Source organism: Lepidothrix coronata, unplaced genomic scaffold (genome assembly GCF_001604755.1).
Source record: "Lepidothrix coronata isolate B3197 unplaced genomic scaffold, Lepidothrix_coronata-1.0 Scaffold225, whole genome shotgun sequence".
Classification (NCBI taxonomy): domain Eukaryota; kingdom Metazoa; phylum Chordata; class Aves; order Passeriformes; family Pipridae; genus Lepidothrix; species Lepidothrix coronata.
Window position 1 is genome coordinate 116,084 of NW_016690405.1, and position 23,722 is coordinate 139,805.

General features: G+C 35.0%; 1 protein-coding gene across 11 annotated transcripts in view; it reads left to right on the forward strand.

Moving 5' to 3' along the window:
- DMD (dystrophin) overlaps positions 1-23,722 on the forward strand; it is a 799,860-nt gene that overhangs the window by 113,898 nt on the left and 662,240 nt on the right. For all 11 annotated transcript variants that reach the window (XM_017833948.1, XM_017833947.1, XM_017833942.1 and 8 more), the window contains 4 exons: positions 5,050-5,173; positions 12,833-12,920; positions 20,291-20,532; positions 22,289-22,469. In XM_017833948.1, coding sequence (XP_017689437.1) covers positions 5,050-5,173; positions 12,833-12,920; positions 20,291-20,532; positions 22,289-22,469 — 635 coding nt within the window. The remainder of the gene's footprint in view (positions 1-5,049; positions 5,174-12,832; positions 12,921-20,290; positions 20,533-22,288; positions 22,470-23,722) is intronic.

Consider the following 23,722-nt stretch of genomic DNA (forward strand, 5'->3'; position numbering starts at 1 on the left):
ATTGCAAGGTGTAACATTCATTTTCATGGTATTTACATATTTTGGGAAAAAACAGGTTAGTTGTGTATCGTAGAAAAATCTGAAAATTGTTCATGTTAAGTTTTTAAACAGCAAACATGTTAGAGATGCTTAACATTTAATTTAAGCATATTTGTACTATTAATGTGCTTGAATAATGTCCAAAGATACTTTTCTTAGCCATTTAGTAAATAACTTTGTACATGCTTCCTAATGTTTCCAAGGAAAGTCTATTTGTTATAATATTATTATGGGTATAATGTTAATCTGAAGATTTGAAAGAGACTTGATGCCCTTTGAAGAGGAAGGCATCTTAAAATAAGATAGTTGCTCCATCTAGTGGTTTTTTTATTTAACAAGTGTTAAAGCAATTTTTTGAAAAGACAAAAGCCTTCATTTCTTTACAAATTATTATATTTGAGATGACAGGATATTTTAATTTCTTAGAAAAGTTTGGATTTTTGTAGAAAAATGTATCAAAGGAAAAATTATGGTGACGTAAATATTTTCATTTGGAGTGTAAGCAGTATGGGCATGTTGAGGTCTGTAACATGGACACTGTATAACCTCTTAATGCTCATTACTTTTAACCCTTTACCCTGTTTGTGAGGTGAGAAATAGCATAGTGATAAATACACTGAGAATATGTATTCTTCACTTTTAGCATCTGAAATTACCTGTTATATTATAGGAGTGGTACCAGCGGGCTCTCACTGGAAGCCATGGACTTAAAACTACTTTCCACCTCTAGCCACTGGCTGTTTGCTGCAGGCAAATGGTTTTAATGAACACACTCTAAAACAACTTCTAGATTTTCATTTGCCTTGGCTGAAAGTGACTTGCTTACATATCATGTATCTATCAGATTTTCTGCAAAGCATTCCTTGTTACAGTTTAGGAATTACTGCTCTGGCTGGGGAAGGTACAGTACCCCAGTGGCAAGATGGATGGTCGGCAAAAGAAGGAAAACTATGAGACTAATAAGATGGTACTATTGAAGTTTCTGTTGGAGATATACACTTGGGATCAACCTAGTATTTCCTTTCATGCCTTGGTGTGCATTACAGAAATGTGCTGGTCATAATGCTAAACGGAATAGTATCACAACTGTAAAAGGAGATTAAGAGTATCATTCCAAAAGGAAATAAAATTATTTGACAACTGAACTAAATAAAGTAGAAAGGTAAAAATATTTGTTAGGATTAATCAGCTGTTGAATTAGGAGATAAGAACAAGTCTGTTTATCAGCTAATGGTTCATCAGCTACAAATACAGAGGAGGAAGACAGACAGTAGGGACTTAGTTTATCTCAGAGTAATTCTGCCAATGGGCATCGTATACTGCAGAGTTGTTCTTTGATATGTTCTAGGCAGTGAGGAGCTACAAGCTGAGAAAGACCTCTGGTGAGCTGGGCATTTCAGTCCAGACATGGAAATGAAATAATTCAGTAATGTGATGCTTGGATGAAAGTTGTATCGTTCCCTGCCAGCTCAATATGTAGGCAAATGGTCTTATGTCTGTCCAAGATACACAGTGGTGGCAGGCCCAGTGTGATTTTGTTTGGGGAGGGAACTGAAAAAACAAATGAGTGAAGGAAATTGTGCCTGTTGAAAGAACAAAGTACTGAAACCACTGTAGCTGTAAAATAGTAGCAGTTTCAAGTAGAAAATTCATTCAGTTTAGAGGTAAGATTATACACCATGATGGCCACATGACAGCAAGATACTTCATGCCTTGTGTTCCTATGTGAACTTGTTCAACATTGAATTTGTTTGTGTAAGTATGCATCATCATCTTACTGTGACAGTATATAAGAAAAGGCAGAAATATAAATTTAAAGTATACAATTGTCTTTCTCTAGATGATGTCTTTCTCTAGATGTGGCTGTAAGAACCACAATAGGCCTTTATAAGGTATATTGCAGAAACTGAAGGTTTAGAGTCAGTTGACCCTTTAAGTATTAATAAAAAATTACAATTTTTTTAATGTGAAATATAAACAAAATAACTCTTGTTGTTACTTGGTAATTTCCAGAAGTTATTTGATTAGATAGGGAACTTCTATTAAGACTAGAGTGTCATACTCTGCTGGGTATTTGAGTTGGAGTTTCCTGCACAGAAAGAGAAAAACGTGACGCAACTAAGTTGTGAAATGCCTCAAAGGTGAGGTTTATAATGTATTTAATGCAGAAAAGGAAAGCCGCCAGAACAAGGAATTAATTTTGAACAAATACATGGTGATCTCAGTAAGAGAGTTTGGAATGGGAATCTGAAGTGGACATATGGCTTAGGATGATCCAGAAAATCAATTTGTGGGGGATTTCCATGAAAATTTGAACAGCGTGGACTAAAAATGTGAAGATGCTTTTTCAAACATGCTCTGGAGTAAAAAGAGACTCTATTTGGACTCAGCTGACATGTACTGGCCTGTAAAGAGAGGGCAGTGAGACCAGTAAAAGGTAGTATCTCTCTAGTGGAACAGACATAGAAAAGACTAATAAGAAAACATCTTCCAAATCTATCTTCCATAGATTTATTTTTACAAATTCTACATGCGTTAAACTTTGTTGGATCCGAAAGGTAATCTTGCATTTTTTTATGTCAAAAGTATTGTTGTACTTAGGAGATTTAAATATTCTATTGATTCTTTTATACTAATCTAGAGCTAATATAATTTGTAATTGCAGCTGTCCTCAGAAATGAAATATGCAATTACTATAGTGGAATGTTTGAATGCCATGTTCTACCTGTATTTCCTCCTTTTATACAAGCTGAACATGAGAGAATTTTTTTTTCCCCCAAGGTAATTGAAAAGCATCTTTATCTTAAGGATATTTATGTACTGCAAAATGCCACTTAGAAGACTTTTATGTATTTTAATTCTTTTCTGTCCCCTCTTTTTTGCCCTTTTATTTGAGCTGTAGGCTTTGTTTGTGGAGTGATATTTATCTCCAGAAGAAACTCCAAGTGACAGAGCCATCCGTTATGTGAGATCAGCTCTGTCATATCAGAGAATCATATCACATTATTGAATGCTTTGGGTTGGAAGGGACATTAAAGATCTGTGTCTAATACTTATCACCATCTGATGGCTCAGTGGGCCATGAGATGTGTTCCTGATTATTTTGTTGTACTGTCAAAACTGTCCCAAATGCTCTCATTTCTCTTCCAAGGAAGGTGTTGCAGAGACAAGGGCTAAGTCCTTTTATTTAAGAAATGATCACTGGTAAATATTTTGCTCTGCCAGTTTCCATCCTATACTGGGGTAATACCAGGCTAATTTTCAGGGAGATGGTCTCACCAGTCCTACTTACCTGCAGTTTCAGAATGGAGCAAATGCTAGAAGTCATGCAATTTTACCTGTAATCAAGGGAGTTTCATACTGAGGGACTGAAAAACTTGTCTTCATTGTTATCAGACTTCTAGGGTTTTGTGATCCTCAAATACGCAGTTATAATTTACATAACATTATGTTTCAAGAATTACAGTTGATTTAATGATCAGAAATAGAGCTGAGGTAGGAAGCCCTTAACTGGGAGCGTAGTTTGAGTTCAGGAATTAGAATCTGTTACCAACACAGAGATTCCTTGAACCATCTGGGAATTTTGTCTCCTGCCTCTGAACTTGTAGTACTTTATAAAAATGAAGATTTCTGCACCTTCCATTACTTCACAGTCACATTTTTTCTCCTTTGATGAGCGTTCAAATAGTATTATCAGGAATTGTTTTATCAAAATTATTCCTGGGAGTTTATAATTTGAATATAGGATGTTGGACTGGGATTAAGACAGTGTGTGATTCTTCTTTCTTTTGCTTTCATTATTTATGAATAAAAAAATCACAGTGCAGAAGGAAAAAGGAAGGCATAAATATTAGATAAAGCGTGGAACTGTTTCTCATATTCAGTTTTCATTTCAGTATATGTAGAATTCTGTATCACCTGATTTTACCTTACATCCTTACATTTTAGATCTTGTATAAATGGAGTATATTTTTATAAAATAATTAAATCCTCTAAGGGTATAATTATTCAAGTTACTGTTGTTAGTAGTTTTTCAATTGTATGTAAATGATACAACCTATAGTCACAAAGGAAGCTAAAGATACAGCTAGGATTTTTTTCCCCCCAGGTCTTTCTGTTCCATTGCGTTCTCTATATTGCCGCAGAAGGAAAATCAGCTGCAGATATAAATATTAAAACATATAGTTCAATAAAGAAATGCAATCAAGCAGACAGTGTGGCACAACTGAGAAAAAATATTGTCTGAAGCTTCTTGTTTTAAAAACTGCAATAGATAATGAATCACCATTTGAATTTTGTATACATCAGTAATTTAAATATCCGCATTTTGACACATTCTTGTTAACAAAAATTAAGATCAGTTTTAAAGGCGTTGATGAAAGAATCTAGACTGTAATAAAGAGGACTGTAGAGTAAAAACTAAAGTATGTGCAGAGAATTGGGGATCTTAATTTCAATTTAGAAAGCTTTAGCTGTAGGAAAATTATACTTTACTGTTTATTAGTAATTACATTCTACAACAAATTTGATTTAACCAGAGAGAGTCCTTTCTTATAGTCAAATATTCTGCTTGAATATCCTGCATAATATCCTCAGCACAAGCTGGGACAGAAATCTCACAGGCTTGAAGGCTGTATTTAGTCAGCCAGATAGGCCTTACATCCTCAGCTAAGCCGACAGGACTTGTGGTACTCTGGGAGACATTTGTTTCATGTCTTCTAAAAACATCAGCTTGAAAAATTAGAATCCTTATTGTGAAAATTACTGCATCTGTCTGGCTGTCAAACCAGGGTCTTAAAAATGAAAAAGTATTGCTGTACTCCTAAATTTTAGACTGAATAGTTTCATGAACTGTCTAATGACATATGGGGGTTTAAAACTGTCTTTCACTGAGAGAAATTGCTGCTTATTCGCTTGTTTAAACAATGGGTTAAACATGTTTACTGTGAAATCCTGTTTTCGGAAACTTTGTGGAAATTAAATGTCTCCTTGCACTTTTCTGTCTCGTAGGTTTGACTCTGACACAACAGAGCTCCACAGCTGGATGACCCGCTCCGAAGCCGTGCTTCAGAGTCCCGAGTTTGCAATCTTTCGAAAAGAAGGCAATCTCTCAGATCTCAGAGAACGAGTCAATGTAGGAGAAAGTGCTTGTATATACGTCTGTTAGTCTGTATTAGCTTGTCAAAGGGCTTTCAAAGTCCAAGTTTAAGTGGGTTCAAATGTAGACTGGCAAGCATTGATTGTCCAAGATAAATTTAGAACTGCTCGCTATTTCTGTGAATTTCAGGTTTTGGCACTAAAATTGCTACATAGGCTGCGTGAATACAGAGATTATTTTTGTTGTTGTTCATACATATTCATATTTGATTAAGGTATTCTAGATTTATGAAAGTCTTAGGTGAAGTTAAAACCTATATATCATTTCTTAAATATGCATCATCACTCTATACTAAGAACTTAATTAGACGTTACATATGCATAAATTGAAGAAGGTGAAAAGTGTCACTTTAGTGTATGCTAAAGAAAATCTATATCTATTCTCTTTTACAGTGCTGTAAAATATCTATGAAAATCACCAGCCTCCACAGGGTTTTTTTTTGTTTTGGTTTGTTTTTGGTTTTGTTTTTTTTTACTCTATTGTAGTAACATGCCTGAATCAAAAACTGTTCTTGTCTACTTCGGCCAGAATTAATTGTTCTGCGCTGCTTAAGGAGTAGCTGTGCTTGTGTATATGTGTTAAAGTCTGAATGACTGGATTTAGCCCTTGAAAACTAAACCGTTACAAATTTTCTTCCCTATTTATTTTTTGTAGATCAGTGAAAAAATGGCTATCTTTTCTGAGTAAGAGAAAGGGGAATTCTTTTTGATGATTAACTCATAGCAGCACAGTGTATTATGGAACTTCATTAAAACGTATGGTGATAAATACTCCTAGAACACCTACAGAAGGAATAAGTTACTGTATTGAAGTTGGTTTTGCTACTGTTTTTTCTCATTGTCTGCTTGTCCATCATAAATCAGCTAAGATAAGATTAAGGAACATGGAACCTTGTGATTTTAAATATAAATTTTTAAAATTTCACGTTAAATCATAGTTTTCTTGCAACAATTTTAGTTGTTAATACTGTCATAATATTACTGCTGGAAAGTACTCATTAAAATTTAATATCCTGAATTTAGTTCATGCCACCACTTCATGTTACGTGAAATATACATAAATACATATATATATATGCAAAATGGATCAAATATACATAGTAGATTTGATGGGTTCAGGTGCTTCCATACTGAGTTACTGGGATTCATCTAATATATAAATAGATATATAGTTAATTTTCTGAGTTCTTCAATCTTCATTGTAGGTTAAATTTAAAAAGAAAAAAAAGTGGAAAAAATAGAAACAGAATACTCATCTCCCTTTCATATATTCCCATCTTGAGGAATGTATAATTTTCAAGGATGGGAAATTAGCTCATCTTGGCCTACGTATTACACAGGATACCTGCACTGTCAGGTTTCCCTAACCAACATGATGTTCCACCTTATATTGTCAATTTCTAAGACTTTATAAAAGCATTAAAGGATCCAGGAGCCACGGTTCACCTTCCTCGTTCTATCCTTTCTTTGCTTCCAAGTAGGTGGTGATCACTGCAATTAAAGGGGTGGAGGTAGGTGAACCACAGCCTCTCCTTTGGTCCCAGCTGGAGTTGCCACTAGCTTTTGCCTCGCCTTTGCTGGTTCTGAGAGAGAACATTGGGGCTGGGAAGCCACTACCTACCACATTTGTTGAGGTCTCATTTCAGTTGGTGATAACATATATAAAACATATATAAAACTGGAGGAAGAGTTGTGGTATTTGACCAGCACACGAGCATTGTAAGTTTGAATTCAAGACACTCAGAATAGCAGGAGATAGCAAAGATGTTCCTTTGACCTCTTTGGAAATTGAATAACTGAATTGTCAAGAGAACAATTTCCAGCTTCTTTTCAGTAAAGTAGTGCAGAAAAGGATCTGCTTTGTATCAGGAGCAGTCTGAGACAAACCAATAATTCTAAACAGATATAAGAAAAATCAATATGCATCCTTCATTACATTGAAAATATTTTTAAAGAACAAGACTGGTTTTAATTTCAAAGGTGTCACTGCTTTTTAAATGAATATTTTTATTGAGAAAATCAAGTTACATTTAGAAGTTTCTAAGTATTCTAAGGGAGAAAACCTTCTCATTGCATGTATTAATTTGATAGAGAGAACTCTGAAAGATGGCACTTGACAAATACTACATGGATTCTGTGTTGGATGGTTTTCAGTTAGTGGAAGTCTTTGTACATGTTTTTTTAAAAAAAACTTTTAAACTCCAAGTTTTTATAACTGCCAGCTTTTAAAACTTATCCTGATTTGACTTTTCCTGGTCTTTTCTCTGTATCTATCCCTAAAATTATAGCCAAAGCAGAAAGTACTGTTCAGTTCATTGATTTGAACAGTTCATTGATGCTTGCTAAAACTTTTCCTTTCAATTCCCTCAAAATGAGCTTCAAATCAGTGGAAAATAAGATACTGTCATCCCACAGTATCTTATTTATAATCACTAGTAAAGTTTAAGAAGCCATATAAAAAAGATGAAATGCAAAAAAAGGAAACATATGTGAATGATAGTTGAAATAGATTTTATTGTGCTGTTGTGCTTTAAACCCAGCTGGCAACTAAGCACCATTGCAGCTGCTTACTCACCTCCCCCCACCCACCCTGGTGGAATGGGGAGGAGAATCTAAAGTAAATCTTGCAGGTTGAGACAAGACTAGTTTAATAATTGAAACAAAGTAAAATATAATTATATTAAATGATAATAATGATAATAAAAAGGGAATAAAAGGCAAAAAACAACTGATGCACACAACACAATTACTCACCACCAGCTGACCAAAGCCAGACCCCATCCCTGAACTCAGATTGGCCCCCCTTCCAGGTAACTCCCCCAGTTTACACACTGAGCATGACATTCTAAGGTGTGGAATACCCTTTTGGCCAGTTTGGATCACCTGTCCTGGCTATGCCCCCTCCCAGCTTTTCTAGGTTTTTTTATGTATCTCCTCACTGACAGAGCATGAGGCAGACACAAGAGTTCTTGACTTAGGACAAACAAAACTTAGCAAATCCCAAAACATCAATGTTATCAATATTATTCTTATACTGAATCCAAAAGACAGCACTGTACCAGTTACTGAGAAGAAATTAACTCTATCCCAGCCAAAACCAGGACGTGTAATGACATACATAGTCATACACCACTGTTGTACTCGTACGAGCATGCATGCCACCATGTACAAATGCATGCAGAAGTCCCATTTTACCCTTACTGTCTTTTTTAGGGTTTTTTCTCCATATGACAACATATACATTGGTGTAGCACAGAACACCTGTGCTTGGCTGACGTCAGATCTACCATTTATTCCCCAACATAGCAAGTGCTGAGTTCTAGGCCCTTTTTATAATGACTTTCTTTCCTACTGTTCTTTTGAGGAAAGGTTATTAGGATTTTTTTTCTTGTGGCAGCTTGCTCCTGCCCATTATTTTTCATGGATGAGGGGTCATTTCCACAAGATTTAGTGGAAGAGCATCTGCTGCGTGATGGAGGGACACAGACGTCAGAAATGAAAGCCACAAAGAAATCTCTTTTGCCATCACTGATGATACATCAAGTGCAAAAGCTTGCTCTCATCCCAGCTCAGAGAAGGCCTGGGGGAGACAGAGCCAAGAGCAGGCTGTATGAAATGCGATGACACTGTTTGCTAAGCCAGCTGCTCTTCATATCCTGGCAGGAAATTAGCCTTTGGCAGATCTATTATGTAGCTTGAATATATTAGACATGCGCAAAAGTCCATTCCTGTGTTTGGGAAGAGGCAAAAATATTTATAGTCCTTCCCTACTACAAAGGCCCTCGCCTTACCTGACCAGAGAGACTGGGATGCCATAGGAATAGAAGTTTCATTGTTGTGCAACCATACTACTCCTAAATAATGAAGACATCCAAACATTAATGCTGTAAAAATTGTTATGCTGCATCACATCATTAAAAGTTTACAGTTAGTATGTGTATTTTACTAAAAACAGACCTAACAATGACTCCGACCTTTTTTTGTTCTTCTTAAGCTTTCAATATTGCAAATTCAAATATAGGAAGATTCAGGTGCAAAAAAAACACCCACAATTTTTGATAGAAAATCTTGCTTAATAAGTCAGATTTCAGATTATACAACATTTAACTGGAAATAAAACTCCTTGAAAGGAGTTTTGGTTAGCCAAGAAGCAGCACCTAGAATTTCAGAATCAAAGTATAAACATATAAGGAACAGATGTAAGGGAAAATGTCAGATATTCCAGACAATTAAATTTGTTCTCTTGGCATTCTCAGTAACTCCATTCTCCTATGTTTGTTTTGTTTTAGTGACCTTTTTCAGACATGCTTTGTTGGGCCTGTATATTTGAGAGATGAATCACAGTCAGAGCTAGTGATGACAATGTTGCCCTCTCCTGCCCTCAAGGGTAACTGGTCACCATCACAGGAGGTCAGGGAGTACTACTACCTTGCACCCTTTCACAGAGCACTAAAAGTAGGATGTTGATTTGATACATGAATAACATCCAAATTTCTCCAACCAGCAGAATTTTCTAGGTTACAAAGTCATTAACTGCCAACTAAAGTCCCAAGGTCAAATAAAATGTTTAGTATTCTGAAAATAGCCTTTCCGCCTTTGGCTGGCATTTAGCGAAAGATGAATTTATAATGTCTTTCAATCAATTAAGACTAGGCTATAATACATTTGCACTGTTTGTTAGAAAGCAGTCCAAAAGAGAATTAATCCCTGCTTAGACAAAAGCCCATAAAGCCAACCTTTTACTCTCTTACTGGTGTCTTTTTTTTCTAAAAAATCTTTTACAGAAAACAAAAATAGTTAAAAAAAGGAGAAAGTAAATATTTGGAAATACTTTGAAGTGGCTTTGCCACTAGAGTCAAAAGATGTCTATTACAGGTGTGTACAGAATCTAAGAGTTTCAAAACTTCGTAAACCTCTTCAACATTTTCCCATTCCACTGGTGTCACGAGCGAACCTGAGCTGAGAGTATGGTTCCCTTCAGTAAAGCAAAAAATAAAGAAAATAGAGCCAAAGAGATACATGAGAGATGTTTCCAGTACTGCTCCCTTCATTTCTAGGCACTTTACGCAAGGTTATGGAAATCCTTCTTTAAAATCTTAAAAATCCAAGACACAGTTTGCAAGTTCAGCATAGAATGACAATGTGTACAGACTGATGTCAGGACTATGTGGTTAGTGCTGTAAGTAACTAGAGTGAATTTCCTCCCTTCTACCAGGATCACATAATTTGTCTTTGTACAAGGAACAAGAAGCCAGGCTTTTCTCCTTTGGCTTGCACTGTGCTTTTTTGTGTGTAAGCGATTGTCTTCTTGTAACCGGTGCTGGACCTTCATTTTCATAATATATGCTAATTACATAAAAATTAATGGAGAAAAATAATTGACAGAAAGTTTAATATGTACCAAATTTTTATGTTTATTTAAGGACTTCAAATATAGTGCTTATATTTTCTACCAGGACCTGGAAACTTTAATCTTTCAGGAGAGAGGTGGAGATTTCTCCACATTTTCCTGCACATAAAGCATGTTACTGGGCCCTGAGGGGTTCACCTCCACTAGCTCTGATGTCATATCATTTTTATATGTTAAAAAGATAAGTTTTAGTATATTTTATGAGGAGTTTTTATGATTCATTTGTGCTTTCTCATGATAATTACGCACCTGGCATTACAGACATTCTACAGAGTAGAATTTTTTCAATATATTTTAGTGTTTTACTGATTCAGTTCAGTTCTCAGTAGTTATTCTCATGTTAATTATACCTGACATTATAGACAGAGTAGTATTAATTAAGATTCCGTAAGAAACTTTGGATCTCTGCAGAGAATTAATAGACTTTAATTTGGAAAATATTTAAATTGTACAGTGAAATGGTACAAGATTTTATTGGCCTACAAAAACTACAGATAATTAATATAATCATCTTTAACTTATTGGGATTAATATACATAATCTTTCAGGGATAATTTAGTGATGCATTAAAGATATGTTTATAAAATCCAAAATATTTTCATCCCTAATTATTCTCTTAGTAACCTTTCTTTATATATTTTATTTATTCAAAATTGTATTAGTGAAAGTGTTTAATAGAAGCTTCGAAGTAATGTTAGAAAGCCTGCTGTTTAACCATTTCTGTATGCACAAATGAATGTCAGTTATATGTAGGCTGTGGAAAAGTGTTAATTTAACTGAAAATTTCTCTTTCAAGTTCTGAATGTCTCCTCACATACAGAAGTCATTCAGGGAGCTCTATCTTATTGAACTGAAGAAGTTTAAAGCATTACACTTTAAGTATTATTATAAGAGAGTTTATGCAAAGGTGTTTATATTAATTCTGTAGGCATAACTATTTATTTGAAAAATAGTATTTTCAAGTGTAAGTGTATAAGGTTCCTTTACTGAAATCCTACATTCTTAGACACCTACTTGAGCTTTCTTTCCAGTTTAAGGAACCTTTTCCCCCGAAGAGTCCAGTCACCCAGCACATCCCTTTGTTGTGGGAATAAGTAAGGTGATCAGGAAGCCTAGTGGGTTCAGCCAGTCTGAGAAGCTGCATCCAGGACTGTGTGTTACCTTTCCATGTATACCATGTAGGACTTGTGGGGACATAGGCTCTTGTATGTGTGTATCTGCTGCAGTAAAGTGAGGGACTCTTGATTTCTGGGAGACTGTGTTGGTCAGGATCTCTGGGAGGTATATAGTCTGTTTTATTTTTGGTATCAAATTTGACTGTGGCCCCATGCTGCTTCTTTGGGTTTCTGATTTAGAGCTTCTAAATTACACCTAAATTATGCTACTAAATTACTTTGAAATCAATGAAGTGACTTCATGATGTTAATTACAAGACAGCATTGATGGGCTGTCAGATCTAAAATGAGTTTACTTTCCACTAGTATTGCTACTAATGTAAAATGAAATTTAAACTTAGATTTCTTCTATATCCTGTAATTTTAACAGCTAGCCTGAGTGCTAACCTGAACATAGGTGAGAAATTTTTGCATACAGAGAGGTGAATCAGGCGTATTGGCTACAATACATAATGAGAAGCCTGAATTAAATCTGCAGTTAACTCTCTTACTCAATAGCTCATGGATGGATGTCTGCTGTATATGGTCTTATATACGTTAGATATCTATTTAATAAGCATTTTACAGAGTCAGGGTTGTTTTTTTCCAAAGTAGTAACATGACACAATATCATACAATATCAAATTGTATATGGGTTCAATACTGTAGTATGCTATGAATCCCTGTGATTTGGTTAGCGTGCTCAATTTTTGCTGTTAACATGAGAAATAAGCTACTCTATTCTTCCACAAGGAATTTCTGTTGAATGAATATTTTCATTTTGACATATTGGGCTTTGACTAGCTCTTAGGTTGTACTTCTTTTATTTGTCTGTAAAATACTGATGTGTTCTCAGCTCTGTTGTATTCTGTCTCTCCATTTTTTGCATTTGACTTTGACTCCCTTCCTGGTTATATGTGGTACCTGCTTGTTTTCATTGCAAATCGGGAGGCAGGCAGGGCAATATGAGGGGTAAATGGTCTTGAGAAATCAGAAGGCATCCCTGAGATTAATTACTTTCTTCTTCAAAATCCCTCTGTTGAAATACTCACCTTTTCCTGTCATGCTGCAGGCCATCCAGCGAGAAAAGCCTGAGAAGTACAGAAAACTGCAAGATGCCAGCAGATCAGCTGAGGCCCTGGTGGAACAGATGGTGAATGGTAATTACCTGGGAGTTGGTTTAGATAATCTTCTTACAGATTTGATAAACGTACAGGTTTATATTTATCACAAGAATTATATTAGTCCAAATGGAACAGGAAAGTGATATTGCCTTATATTTATTTTATTATTTCTGAATGTTAAATCTGTTAATTAGAAAAGAGGGAAAAAAGAAAGTTTTACCACTTTAGTACCATGAAAAGAAATCTGTGTAAAACTTGCTCACAGTAATGAACTGTATATTAACAATCTGTTCTGTGGAGAGACTTAAGTTGTAATCTTATTTTGTGAGCATGCTAAGCTTTTGAAGTACTTTAACACATCTGAGTTAGAAAAGCTCTGAAGGCATTACTTTAAAAGTTTGAAAAAAAGCACGTCCTGATTTTTAATGTGAAATGTATGTTTTTTAATATACATATTGCTGCAATGGTCTGTGTCATAGGAAATACAACATTGGGATTTGGAAGAAATTTTTGGCATTTGGTTTTTCAAAGATGATAAATGTAAAAACTTATACAACTCTTTAAAAAGAAAAGTAGCTGTACAATTTTGCATTTTTTTTAAATATGATATTATATAATTCTTTTGAATTTCTAGATAAAGCAAAAACAAACCCCAAAGAAAGGTAAATGAAAGTAAAATTGTAAGTCATGCCGTTGTCCTTGATATTGAAGAATGTCTTACTTTACAAGAAAATATTAAACCCGGGCCAACATCTGTCATACTGATATGATTGCCAGAAATACAGATGATGAATGCACTGAGCTTCAGAACATATATTTTCTACTAAATTGTTACAGTGAAGAACCATGAATTAAATAGCTAAAATTGAGGTACTAACTGGCCAAGCTAAAGAAATTTGATGGAAGCCTAAAATTATTTTGCTTAAATATAAAGGTGTAATATTTTAAAAGTGGTCATGTTTGATGTGTGGTGCATATTTAATTATCATTACTGTAACAAGTGCTTCAAGGGTTCCCTTCCCAGGCTCACTGAATAGACTGAAGGGAATCTGGTAACATCTGCACTCTCTTTGAAACAATTTGGGCTGTTTTATGGTTGAGTACATAAAAAGTTCTGATTTTTTTTTTTTAACATGTTTTCTGCCTGGAAGAACTGACTGTACACGACTTTTAAGGAAGCATTTGAAACTTGTGTGCTGACACGTCGAGGTTGCTAATTTGGGCAGAATCTGTCTAGGGCACATTTAGCAGTGCCTCACTCTTCCTTTGGCCAAATGGAGACTTGCACCTCAAGAATTCCAGTTTTAGTACCTTTGGTTTATATAGTACTTTATGATGACTAACTCTGGTTTTAGTTGCAGAACCTACTACTATATTAGATAATGCTTTCCTGGTACTGTACTGCCTACCAAGTCTAGTATCAAGTAGACTAACATTCTGCCTTAATTATTCTTATGTGTTTTTAACTGAAGATTCTCCTTTTTCTCCCTCAGTTCATGGGTCCATTCTTATTCATGGTTTGTAGATATCGTGATCTCCACTGTGGCTAGATGTGCATATAAATATTTCCACTATGTCACAAATCGCACCTTTTTTGTAGGAAGCACATCCTCCAACTGGGGTGCAGGTACAGGGTAGACTAACTAAGCCAGCTTTGACTTTATCAGCTTCATCAGCTTTGTCAGCTGCTCTATGTCATGCCATATATTGTGGTAACCTTGGTAGCAAAAATATTCTAGCACTGATGACAGATTAGTTGGCTGTGAAAACGAAGATCCCTGATTGTCATGGTTTTAGGGAAGAAACTATCCCTTTGAAAAAAGAAACAATTCCTCTGGACTTGAAGCCCTAAATATTTATGGGTCTTTCAGCTACTCCACTAATGCAAAGTCAATTTGAAGAACAGTGTTTGAAATGGTTAATGAATGCAGTAATTACCAGTGGTAGAGAGTAGAATTAAATAATTAACATTAGTTGATGAGAACTGTGAGATGATTTTAAAAAGGATTTGCAAATGGAATATATTGTGAAGTGCTCAAAATTACTCCTTGAGGGTAGACAAAGTTAACTGTCATGTAAAGCCATTGTACTTTTGAAGAGAACATATTTTCTATTTGTCTTTTCTTCCAAATCATTATCATCTATTGCAATTAAAATTAATGGTTGCAATTTAGTTCAATTAACATTGAACTAAAAGTTATGTAAAAATATTAACAACTTTAAAACTGCATCTCAAACTGTAGTAGAGTTATCCAGCTTTATATTTTCCACAGTAATTCAACTAAGTTTCTATAGTCTTTCTTTGGTTTGTAGAATTTTTTTTTTCTTTTGATTGCTGGATTCACTAGGAATAAGAGGAAAGTTTTGCAGAATCTCCAAAGTAATGTTAAGCAGAGCAGCGTGACTGTGCCTTCATACCTTCCTGTTCCAGTGCTGGAATTCTTTTCCATAACATGGGAAGGAACTGGACTTAATGTGCCTGTATGGATTTGTGGGAGGTCTGCAGTTTAACATCTAGTGGAGGAAAGATGTACTGTGTTATTTTGAATGAAAACCCTTTTTAACTACTACAATTTACAGATCAAAAGTGATGATGCTCCCTTTGTTATTCTTTAGAGAAACCAGTCAGTGATACAATTGATGATTGTCATCCATTTACAGTGTAATCTGTAATTAAAAGACTACAAAAGGCAAACAGATTTACAGCATAAATGAGTTCAGAAGTCAAGTGATGACAATTTTAATTGCATTGTTAAATTTCACTTATTGTGTGTCAATTAGATGTGGACTAATAATAATTAGACTCTTTAAGATTCCAGTTATGCTATCACTGAATTCCTGGCTTTAGTTAATATATAAAATGTTCTTCCTCTGCTCCTAAACAAGATTCTGAATGTAACAGATAAAGAACATAAAAAGATGAAATGTCTGGTGGTTTGTAAGAGCAAGTTCAGAATGGTAGTGAATTCCATTGTTGTATCATTTATATTTACTTTCTTGCTTTTGTTTTTACTGTGATAGGAGAGGGAATAAGCAAAAAGTAGGATTCAAATTCTGGAGATAATTGGATTGATTTATATAAGATTTCATTTGTTTGTTTCTTAGCTCAGAAGAAATTATTCTGAGGAAATGCGTTTATACAGGGCACTATTCTTGCCTTATGTAAATGTTTTCAGCCATTGTCAGCAAAAGTATTTTGCACTAGAAAGAACTGCTTTGTCACACAGCATAGCTATTCTTGTGTTTGTAAGCAGTGTGTCTGGACATTGCCATTTGAAGGACTTTTGCTATCACAAGGGAAATCATTGATGGTTTTGGTGGATGCTTCTTTATCCAACCACCCATCTTCTACTTGATCTGTGCTCTGCCTCTCCTTGCCCACGCTTTCAAAGAAGTCTGATGATTACAATCAAAGAAAACTTCCATATTTCTCCCATTTAGTAGTAAAAATACCTATTTTGTTTTTTTTTACTAAATTATATTCTAAAATGGAATAACACATCTGTTGATGCATGAGTGAAGCAATTTAGCAGTTTCAGCGAACACTCAACTATTATAGTAGTTTAGAATAAAATAAACAGGGCATCAAAATGAATACTCAGAGAATTTCTATAGGCAGTACTCAAGTGAATACAAATGAATTTGTTGTGATAAAACATCTAATATTTAAGTGCCACTGTTCTGTGGAAGATATAGATTATCTTGTGAGTTACTATTTAACACACAGGAGTCAAAAGATACAAAACCCACAATAATATTACATTGTTCTATCACAGCACCATGGCAAATGATAGATGCACTTAATAAGATTTACTTCATATTAAGTGGCAATTCCAAAGCACTTGCATGTGAGGTGCTGCACAATTAAAAAAGTTCAGGCACAATTTGTTATGTGCCATATATAAGGTAATAAAATTAATAGATGCACTTCAGATAATGATCTGTTTCCTCTGGGTACAGTATATTTATTCAATGATTATATCAGAAGCTTTTAGAATATGAAAAGATTATGAACCATGCACTATTCATAAAATAATATTTTACCAGAGAATGGGTTTTATATGGTTTCTGGACCTGTTTGTAAACTTTTGGTATGTCTTTCTACTATAAACGAAACAGAACAAGGGGATCGATGTTAACATAATGAATGAAAGCTGATGGTTGCTAAAGTTGCTAAAGTTAATGAAGAAATCAGTACTTATCACAGAGGAAGGTTTCAAACAGGACAAGGAGCAATGGCCATAAACTAAAACACAAGTCCCACCTGAGAAAAATCTTTATACTGAGGGTGGAACAGGCTGCCCAGGAAGGTTGTGGAGTCTCCATCTCTGGGACATTCAAAACCCACCTGGACAAGCTCCTGTGTCACCTACTCAGGCTGACCCTGCCTTGGCAGTTGGTTGGACTGGAAGATTTCCAGAGGTCCCTTCCAATCCTAACAATTCTGTGAAATTCTTGATTTTCAGCAATTCAGTGAGCAAATAAAAACATTAAAATTATGCCCTTGTATCAACTTCTCAAATAATAATTTGTCATTTTCAAGGAGTCAGAGGACTAGTTTTCTTCATAATAAGAAAAAAAAATTACAAACTTGCCCAAATGTTTTCAAGTGCAAGTAATAGCCATTTTCTTACATCCTTCTGGCAATGACATACCAGCATGTGATAGAGAACTTTGAGTTACCTGAGTGGATTGTGAATTAAGAGAGTTTGAAAACACATGCTATGGAGATTTTCAGATGGGTCTTCCTTTCAGTGAGATATTGTGTTGGAGGTGTGTCTCTGCAATCTTTTACCAAACATGGCTCAGCACAAACGAGATTTGTACTGTCCACTTCAGTAACATGAAGAGCAAAAGCATTTTTTTATCTGTGGACTTGTGGAATCACATTTAGATTCAAAGCTTAGATACTACAGAAAAGAATTAATGAAAAATTGAATATTGGGTATTTTCAAATGTTTAAATGTTACGTTAAGAGGGACATATGAGTAAAAAGAAGAAAAGAGAAAAGATCATCTGAAATAGTCCTCTCTGAATCCTTGAAGAAAATATTGCAGTGAAAAGTATTATTATACATGGGGAATCCATGACTGCACTTCACCTGGTAATCATAATCTTGCCTAAGGGTACCTTGGAGATTGTGGCAGCTGAAAAGAGAGGAAAGGAGGAATAAATAAAAGTGATCTTTTTATATCTACTCCGCCAAAATCATAAGCAATGTCTTCCAGGTTCAGAGGTAATCATGAACACAGTGGCAAAGATAATCTGCTCTCTGTTATGGGTATACAGCATTTTTATAACTAATATCACAACAGAAAAGGAAAAAAATTGTTGAAATACAACACAGTTAAAAGTCTTATTTTCTATAAGACTTGTTTGTTCTTGCTGTTGTTAAGGTTCAATATCTGTGTGCCTGGTCATCTGTGATTCTTGTTATTTAGATGTGCTATGCCAATCAGGTTTATGCTGTCTCTTCACATGTCACTATATGTTAATTAGACATTACACTTTAATAAAATCTAGTTATGTGTACTACATCTCCATATGCACACACACACACTCACGGAAGACCACGTTGTTTTTGGATTTTATTAAGACATGTCAAAATCCTGTTTACCTCTTAAGGTTCATTTTATATTCTTGCATAGTCCTTGAACTGTGCTCTTCAGTTTTTAGAGTATATAATGTGTACATGTGACTGCTCCAAGCAGCACAGTTGCCATTATCTCCCAGTAGCCCTGGGCTTCCTATTTTTCTGTAGTTTTGGTTTTTGAAATCGTGTACAATTTACTTGGCTAGGGCAGCACCCCAGAAACAAAGCATATCCAGAGAACCACTGTCAGGTACTGCACAGTCTCTTTCCAAGTGGGCTGTTCCCAAGCAACTCTGAATGGAGTAGCTGTGAGCTGGATCCAGAATAGGATTTGCCAGAGCACTATGGTGCTCCACAACAGACATGATCCTGGATTATCATTTTGTGTGGTTTACTATATAACATGCATTATAGTAATTCCCTAGAAAATTTTATTGTAATGTATTTCTAGTACTTATTTTATTTAAGGGATTTAGCTGTAATTAGAACTTCATTTCCTGTGTCCTACCTTACAAAATTGCTCATCAACTTTACTATTCTTTATCCTTGATAAAATAATTTTCCTGCAGATTGGGAGTCCAGGTTGCAAACTAGATAAACCATATTTGATAGTGTATTAAAGGCCACAGAAGTGGAACACTTAGGTCTTTTGCCTCATTTGCTTTTCAACTTGCTTTTAAGAAAAATACTTTAATTTTGATTATTTTGATAAAAACTGTTTTACTGGTTAGCTAGTGTATGACTAAGTGATGATATTAAAAATGTTCTTCAGCATATAACATTGCTTAATGAATTGAGAAATTTATTTTTGAAATCAAGATTGGTCTTATTGCTATATGTATCATTACATGTCATTACACCAAAAAAAGGTTAGGGGTTAGATTTAAGCTTCCATTGCAAGAATAAATGAGATGCTTAAGTTAATATTATTTTGAAGTCAGCCTGAGTTCAAGTTTCGGTATAATTATAAATTATGTTATTGTAAGACTCCTTTGCTTATCTTTCATATGTATTGCCTCACTTTCTTCACAGAGAATATAGAGCTCTTTTATCTTTAAATTGTTCTAAATAATTGCCTTGTCTGTAATAACTAAAGCCAGTTTGACTTTATGAACTTTAATATAAGCATAATTATTGAACAATAGACAGAAATGGGCAAACTATATCAGAGAAACCAAACGCTGTCTGAAAATAATCATAGAGAAGCATCACCTATGGTTCCTCGTCTCTCTGCTTAGTGTCTCCTGATTGTCACTGTTGGATACACAGGACTGACCTGGATGGAAATTTGATCTGATCATGTGTTTATGATATTTCTAAAATAACATCTAATGCAAAACTTGAGGGATTATCAGAAGCCTCCAAATAGCTGTGGAATGTAGTTCCCATTCATTTAAATCAGTCTTTTTATGAAAGAAAATCCAACAACAGTCTTGTACATTAAAATCTAATTACAGTCCAGACAAAGTTTTCAAAATCCAGCTGTCATGCATTTTCTTATTTCTTACAGCAGTTTTAATTAGCTTTATGTATTGTATCTTTATTTTCTGCTTTATTCCCATTCTTGAACTTTAATGTACTTTATAATTCATTCCCATAGCAACAAAAGTACCCTAGCAGCAACTTTAAATATTTTTGATATGCTTTCTCCACTAATGTGTAACATCTGTATATTCAGGACTGTTATTTGATGATAAATCATTAACCGGATTTATGAGTTCTCAAAACCAGAAATTGAATTGTTAAATTATATTACTTTTTTATTATTATTGTCAACTTGTTTATCTTTAATCATCTTCTCCCGTGTTTCTAGAGGGCCTCAATCCTGACAACATTAGACAAGCCTCAGAGCAGCTGAAGAGCCGCTGGATTGAGTTCTCTCAGTTGCTCAGTGAAAGACTGGCATGGCTGGAGTACCAAAATAACATCATTGACTTCTACTCCCAGCTGCAGCAACTGGAGCAGACAACAATTACTGCAGAAAACTGGCTGAAAGCACAACCCACACCAGCAACAGATCCTGCTACAGTAAAAACTCAGTTGGAAAAATGCAAGGTTAGAGATTCTTCTCCCAGTTTTTTATGATATTGTACTTTGTTGGCGTTCTAACAGTGGGACAGATTATGACCAACTCTATTTCAACATAAAAATGGTGAATGGAACCCTTGTCTTTACAAAGTAATTATTGAACTTATTCAAGGAAGGGAAAGGAAAGACTGGTAAAGTAATAAAGAGACAATAGAACCCAACATATGGGTGTTTAAAATATTTAGTTATTAAGAAGCTTAGACTCTTTAAGCTAGAGAACTGTGGCCCTAAGTCTTCTTCCTTTTTTCTTTTCCTGTAAGAATCTGTGTCTTAGAAATTGTTGCTCATCACCTCTGTTAAGAATCTGTGCCAGAAAATTGTTTTCAAATTCCAAAATTCTGCTATTGCACACTATTTTACTTGATACATACCCTGTGTTCTGCTGCAGGGGAGGAATATTATTCTGTCATAGTGTGACAGAATCACAGTAGTTGTGCAAAATGGTTACACCAATTCACTTATTATTCTCCCTAATTGTTTTAATTTTTGTGCTGCACTGTCATAGAAATTTGATTATCTCTCTTCCTGTAGAGAGCTCTGTGGGTGGGGATTACTTACAAGTTAATATTGATGTACAGGAATATATTGAGATGTAGTATTGAATTATAAATTGCATGACATACTTGTAGAAGCTTGACTTTAGGGAATCTCTGACTCCAAAAGCTTTCAAACAGAAAACAATGTTTGAAACCCAAATTTAGATCTGTGCTATTACTTCTGTTTTCAGGCATTTCCAAGCTGGAATTGTACTTCCAGAGGGTGTGTGTTTTCAAGCAGAAAGGTTCTCTTTGAGTAGCTCTACTATGAACTGTACATTTGGCTTACTTTCCTCATTTCTTTTTACTTAGTAGTTGTATGTGTACAAGGTCTCATGAAGGTATAATAACACAGCCTCATGGCTCTCTACAGCTTCCTGAGGAGGGGGAGTGAAGAGGAAGGTGCTGATCTCTTCTTCCTGGTATCCAGTGACAGGAGGCATGGGAATGGTCCAAAGCTGTGTCAGGGGAGGTTTAGACTGGACTGGGAGGGTGTTCAAACAGTGCAGCAGCTTTCTGGAGAGGTGGTTGATGCCCCCAGCCTGTCAGTTTGTAAGAGGCATTTGGACAATGCCCTTAGCAACATGCTTTAACTTGGTCAGTCCTGAAGTGGTCAGGTGGTTGGACTAGATGTTGCTTGTAGGTCCCTTCCAACTGAGCTAACCTACTCTACTTTAACCTCAAACTCTGATATGTTACTGTGAGGCTGATAGAAATCACTGGGCATCTTCATCTTTCCTTTTCTGCTTCATGCTATTTAGACTGGCCTGCTATTTAGTGCATAATCTAACAGAGATTCAGTATGTAATCTAACAGACTCCAGGGTTATGGGACATGTGTTTTTCTCTTCCCAGCTTCACGTGAAAAAGATGTTCCTTAGGCATGAAATATTAATGTACTATCTATCTTATTTTCTTTGAGCATTACACTAATAACATGACAATGTTCTGCAAAAGTGTCTTTAAAGTGTCTTTAAGCAGTGCTATCAATCAACAATCGTATTTGGAGCAGAGGTATTGATTTGTGAGGAGAGATTTAAAATACTGGTTTTGCTTGTATTGTAACTGATGTATTTGGAAGCAGAAGAGATGTATAATGTGCATTGGAACAGTAGTGATTTCATGGCACTATGGATTTCATTTTTCAAGTAGCTTTATCTTGATTTTTTTTTTTGTTCAAACATGCAGGATGAAATCATCCGAATGTCAACCCTTCAACCTCAAATTGAACGACTAAAGGCTCAAAGTCAAGCACTGAAAGAGAAAGAACAAGGACCAGTGTTTCTGGATGCTGACCTTGCTGCTTTTACCAGCCATTTCAAACAAATATTTGCTGACATGCATGCCAGAGAAAAGCAGCTACAGACCAGTAAGTGTTCATGACAAGAAGTCAATTTGCCTGACTAGCATGCAAAGAATAGGTATTGTATATATTTTGCTTTCTTAGTTTTATATTTGCTTTTGTCATATTAAACTAGTATTGCAATTTAGGTGCACTTTTTTGCAACTGAATTAGTCTTTCAAAAATCATCAGTGAATTCCATATTAATAGGAAAACAAGGGCATGTACACTGGTCAGAAGAAAAGGTTACACTCAATGTAGTTCTACTATCAGACCTCCTCTTGTTAGTGTGTTTATGGACAGATTCAGTGATATTTTTTGGCAAGCTAAAAAAGTCTTTGTTTAGTTGGGTTGTAAGGTGGGACAGTCCATCTCTGTCAGTAGAGAGAAAAAAGATTTATATTACATGCTAATATTAAATTTTATTAAATGCTCTGCGTTTTCACAGAATAGAGATTTAACTGCATAAAGCTCATCAAAGAGAGCAGCTACTTTAGTGTATCAAGTTTTTTATCATGTGGCCAACTGTTCTTTTTTTACAACGTGGAATATATGACTGCCAGTTATAACATTATTTGCAATATTTGTAGTAAAATGAATTTTTCAAGAGATGGAAAATGCTATACCAAAATAGAAAAGTGACTATTTCTTATTAAAGATATGTAGAATGTCAATGAATACTGTACACTTTCTGTATTTGATTATGAAATTAATAATTAATACAAATGCAACTTTTCTCAACAACAAAGACATTATTTGCCTCTTAAACCAACAATATCTCTAAATGACTGTACTGTTTTGAGATTTGACATAGTGCTAGCTCCTTCTAGTGGTTTTTTATAGTATTCCTCCTAAATTCTTTCATGAAGAGTTTTGGATTTTGTTTTTACAACAGTACATTACTGTGCTGCTGTAGCTATTTCACACATGCACACATACACAAACTGAAGGTGCATAGGAGAACTGAAGATATAAAATGTAAGTGTGCCATAGCAAGTGATGAAAGAATGAGCTGTAGAAATTTAGTATTAAGGAGTATAATGTTTATTCATGACTCTAAAGCCAAGACATGCAGTGGGTAAGATTTAAAACCCATTAGTATGGTGAAATCGGTTGCCATTCTGCCAACAGAAAAATATTGTAGATGCTAGTTTGTTTATGATTTCTTCTTTATCTAATGTTGCATAATTGCCGGGTTTGCCTCATCTAATTTTACTGTAGTGATTGCTCATGAACTAACCAGTTGATTAGTCCAGTAAGACAAATAGTGTTCACTGCCT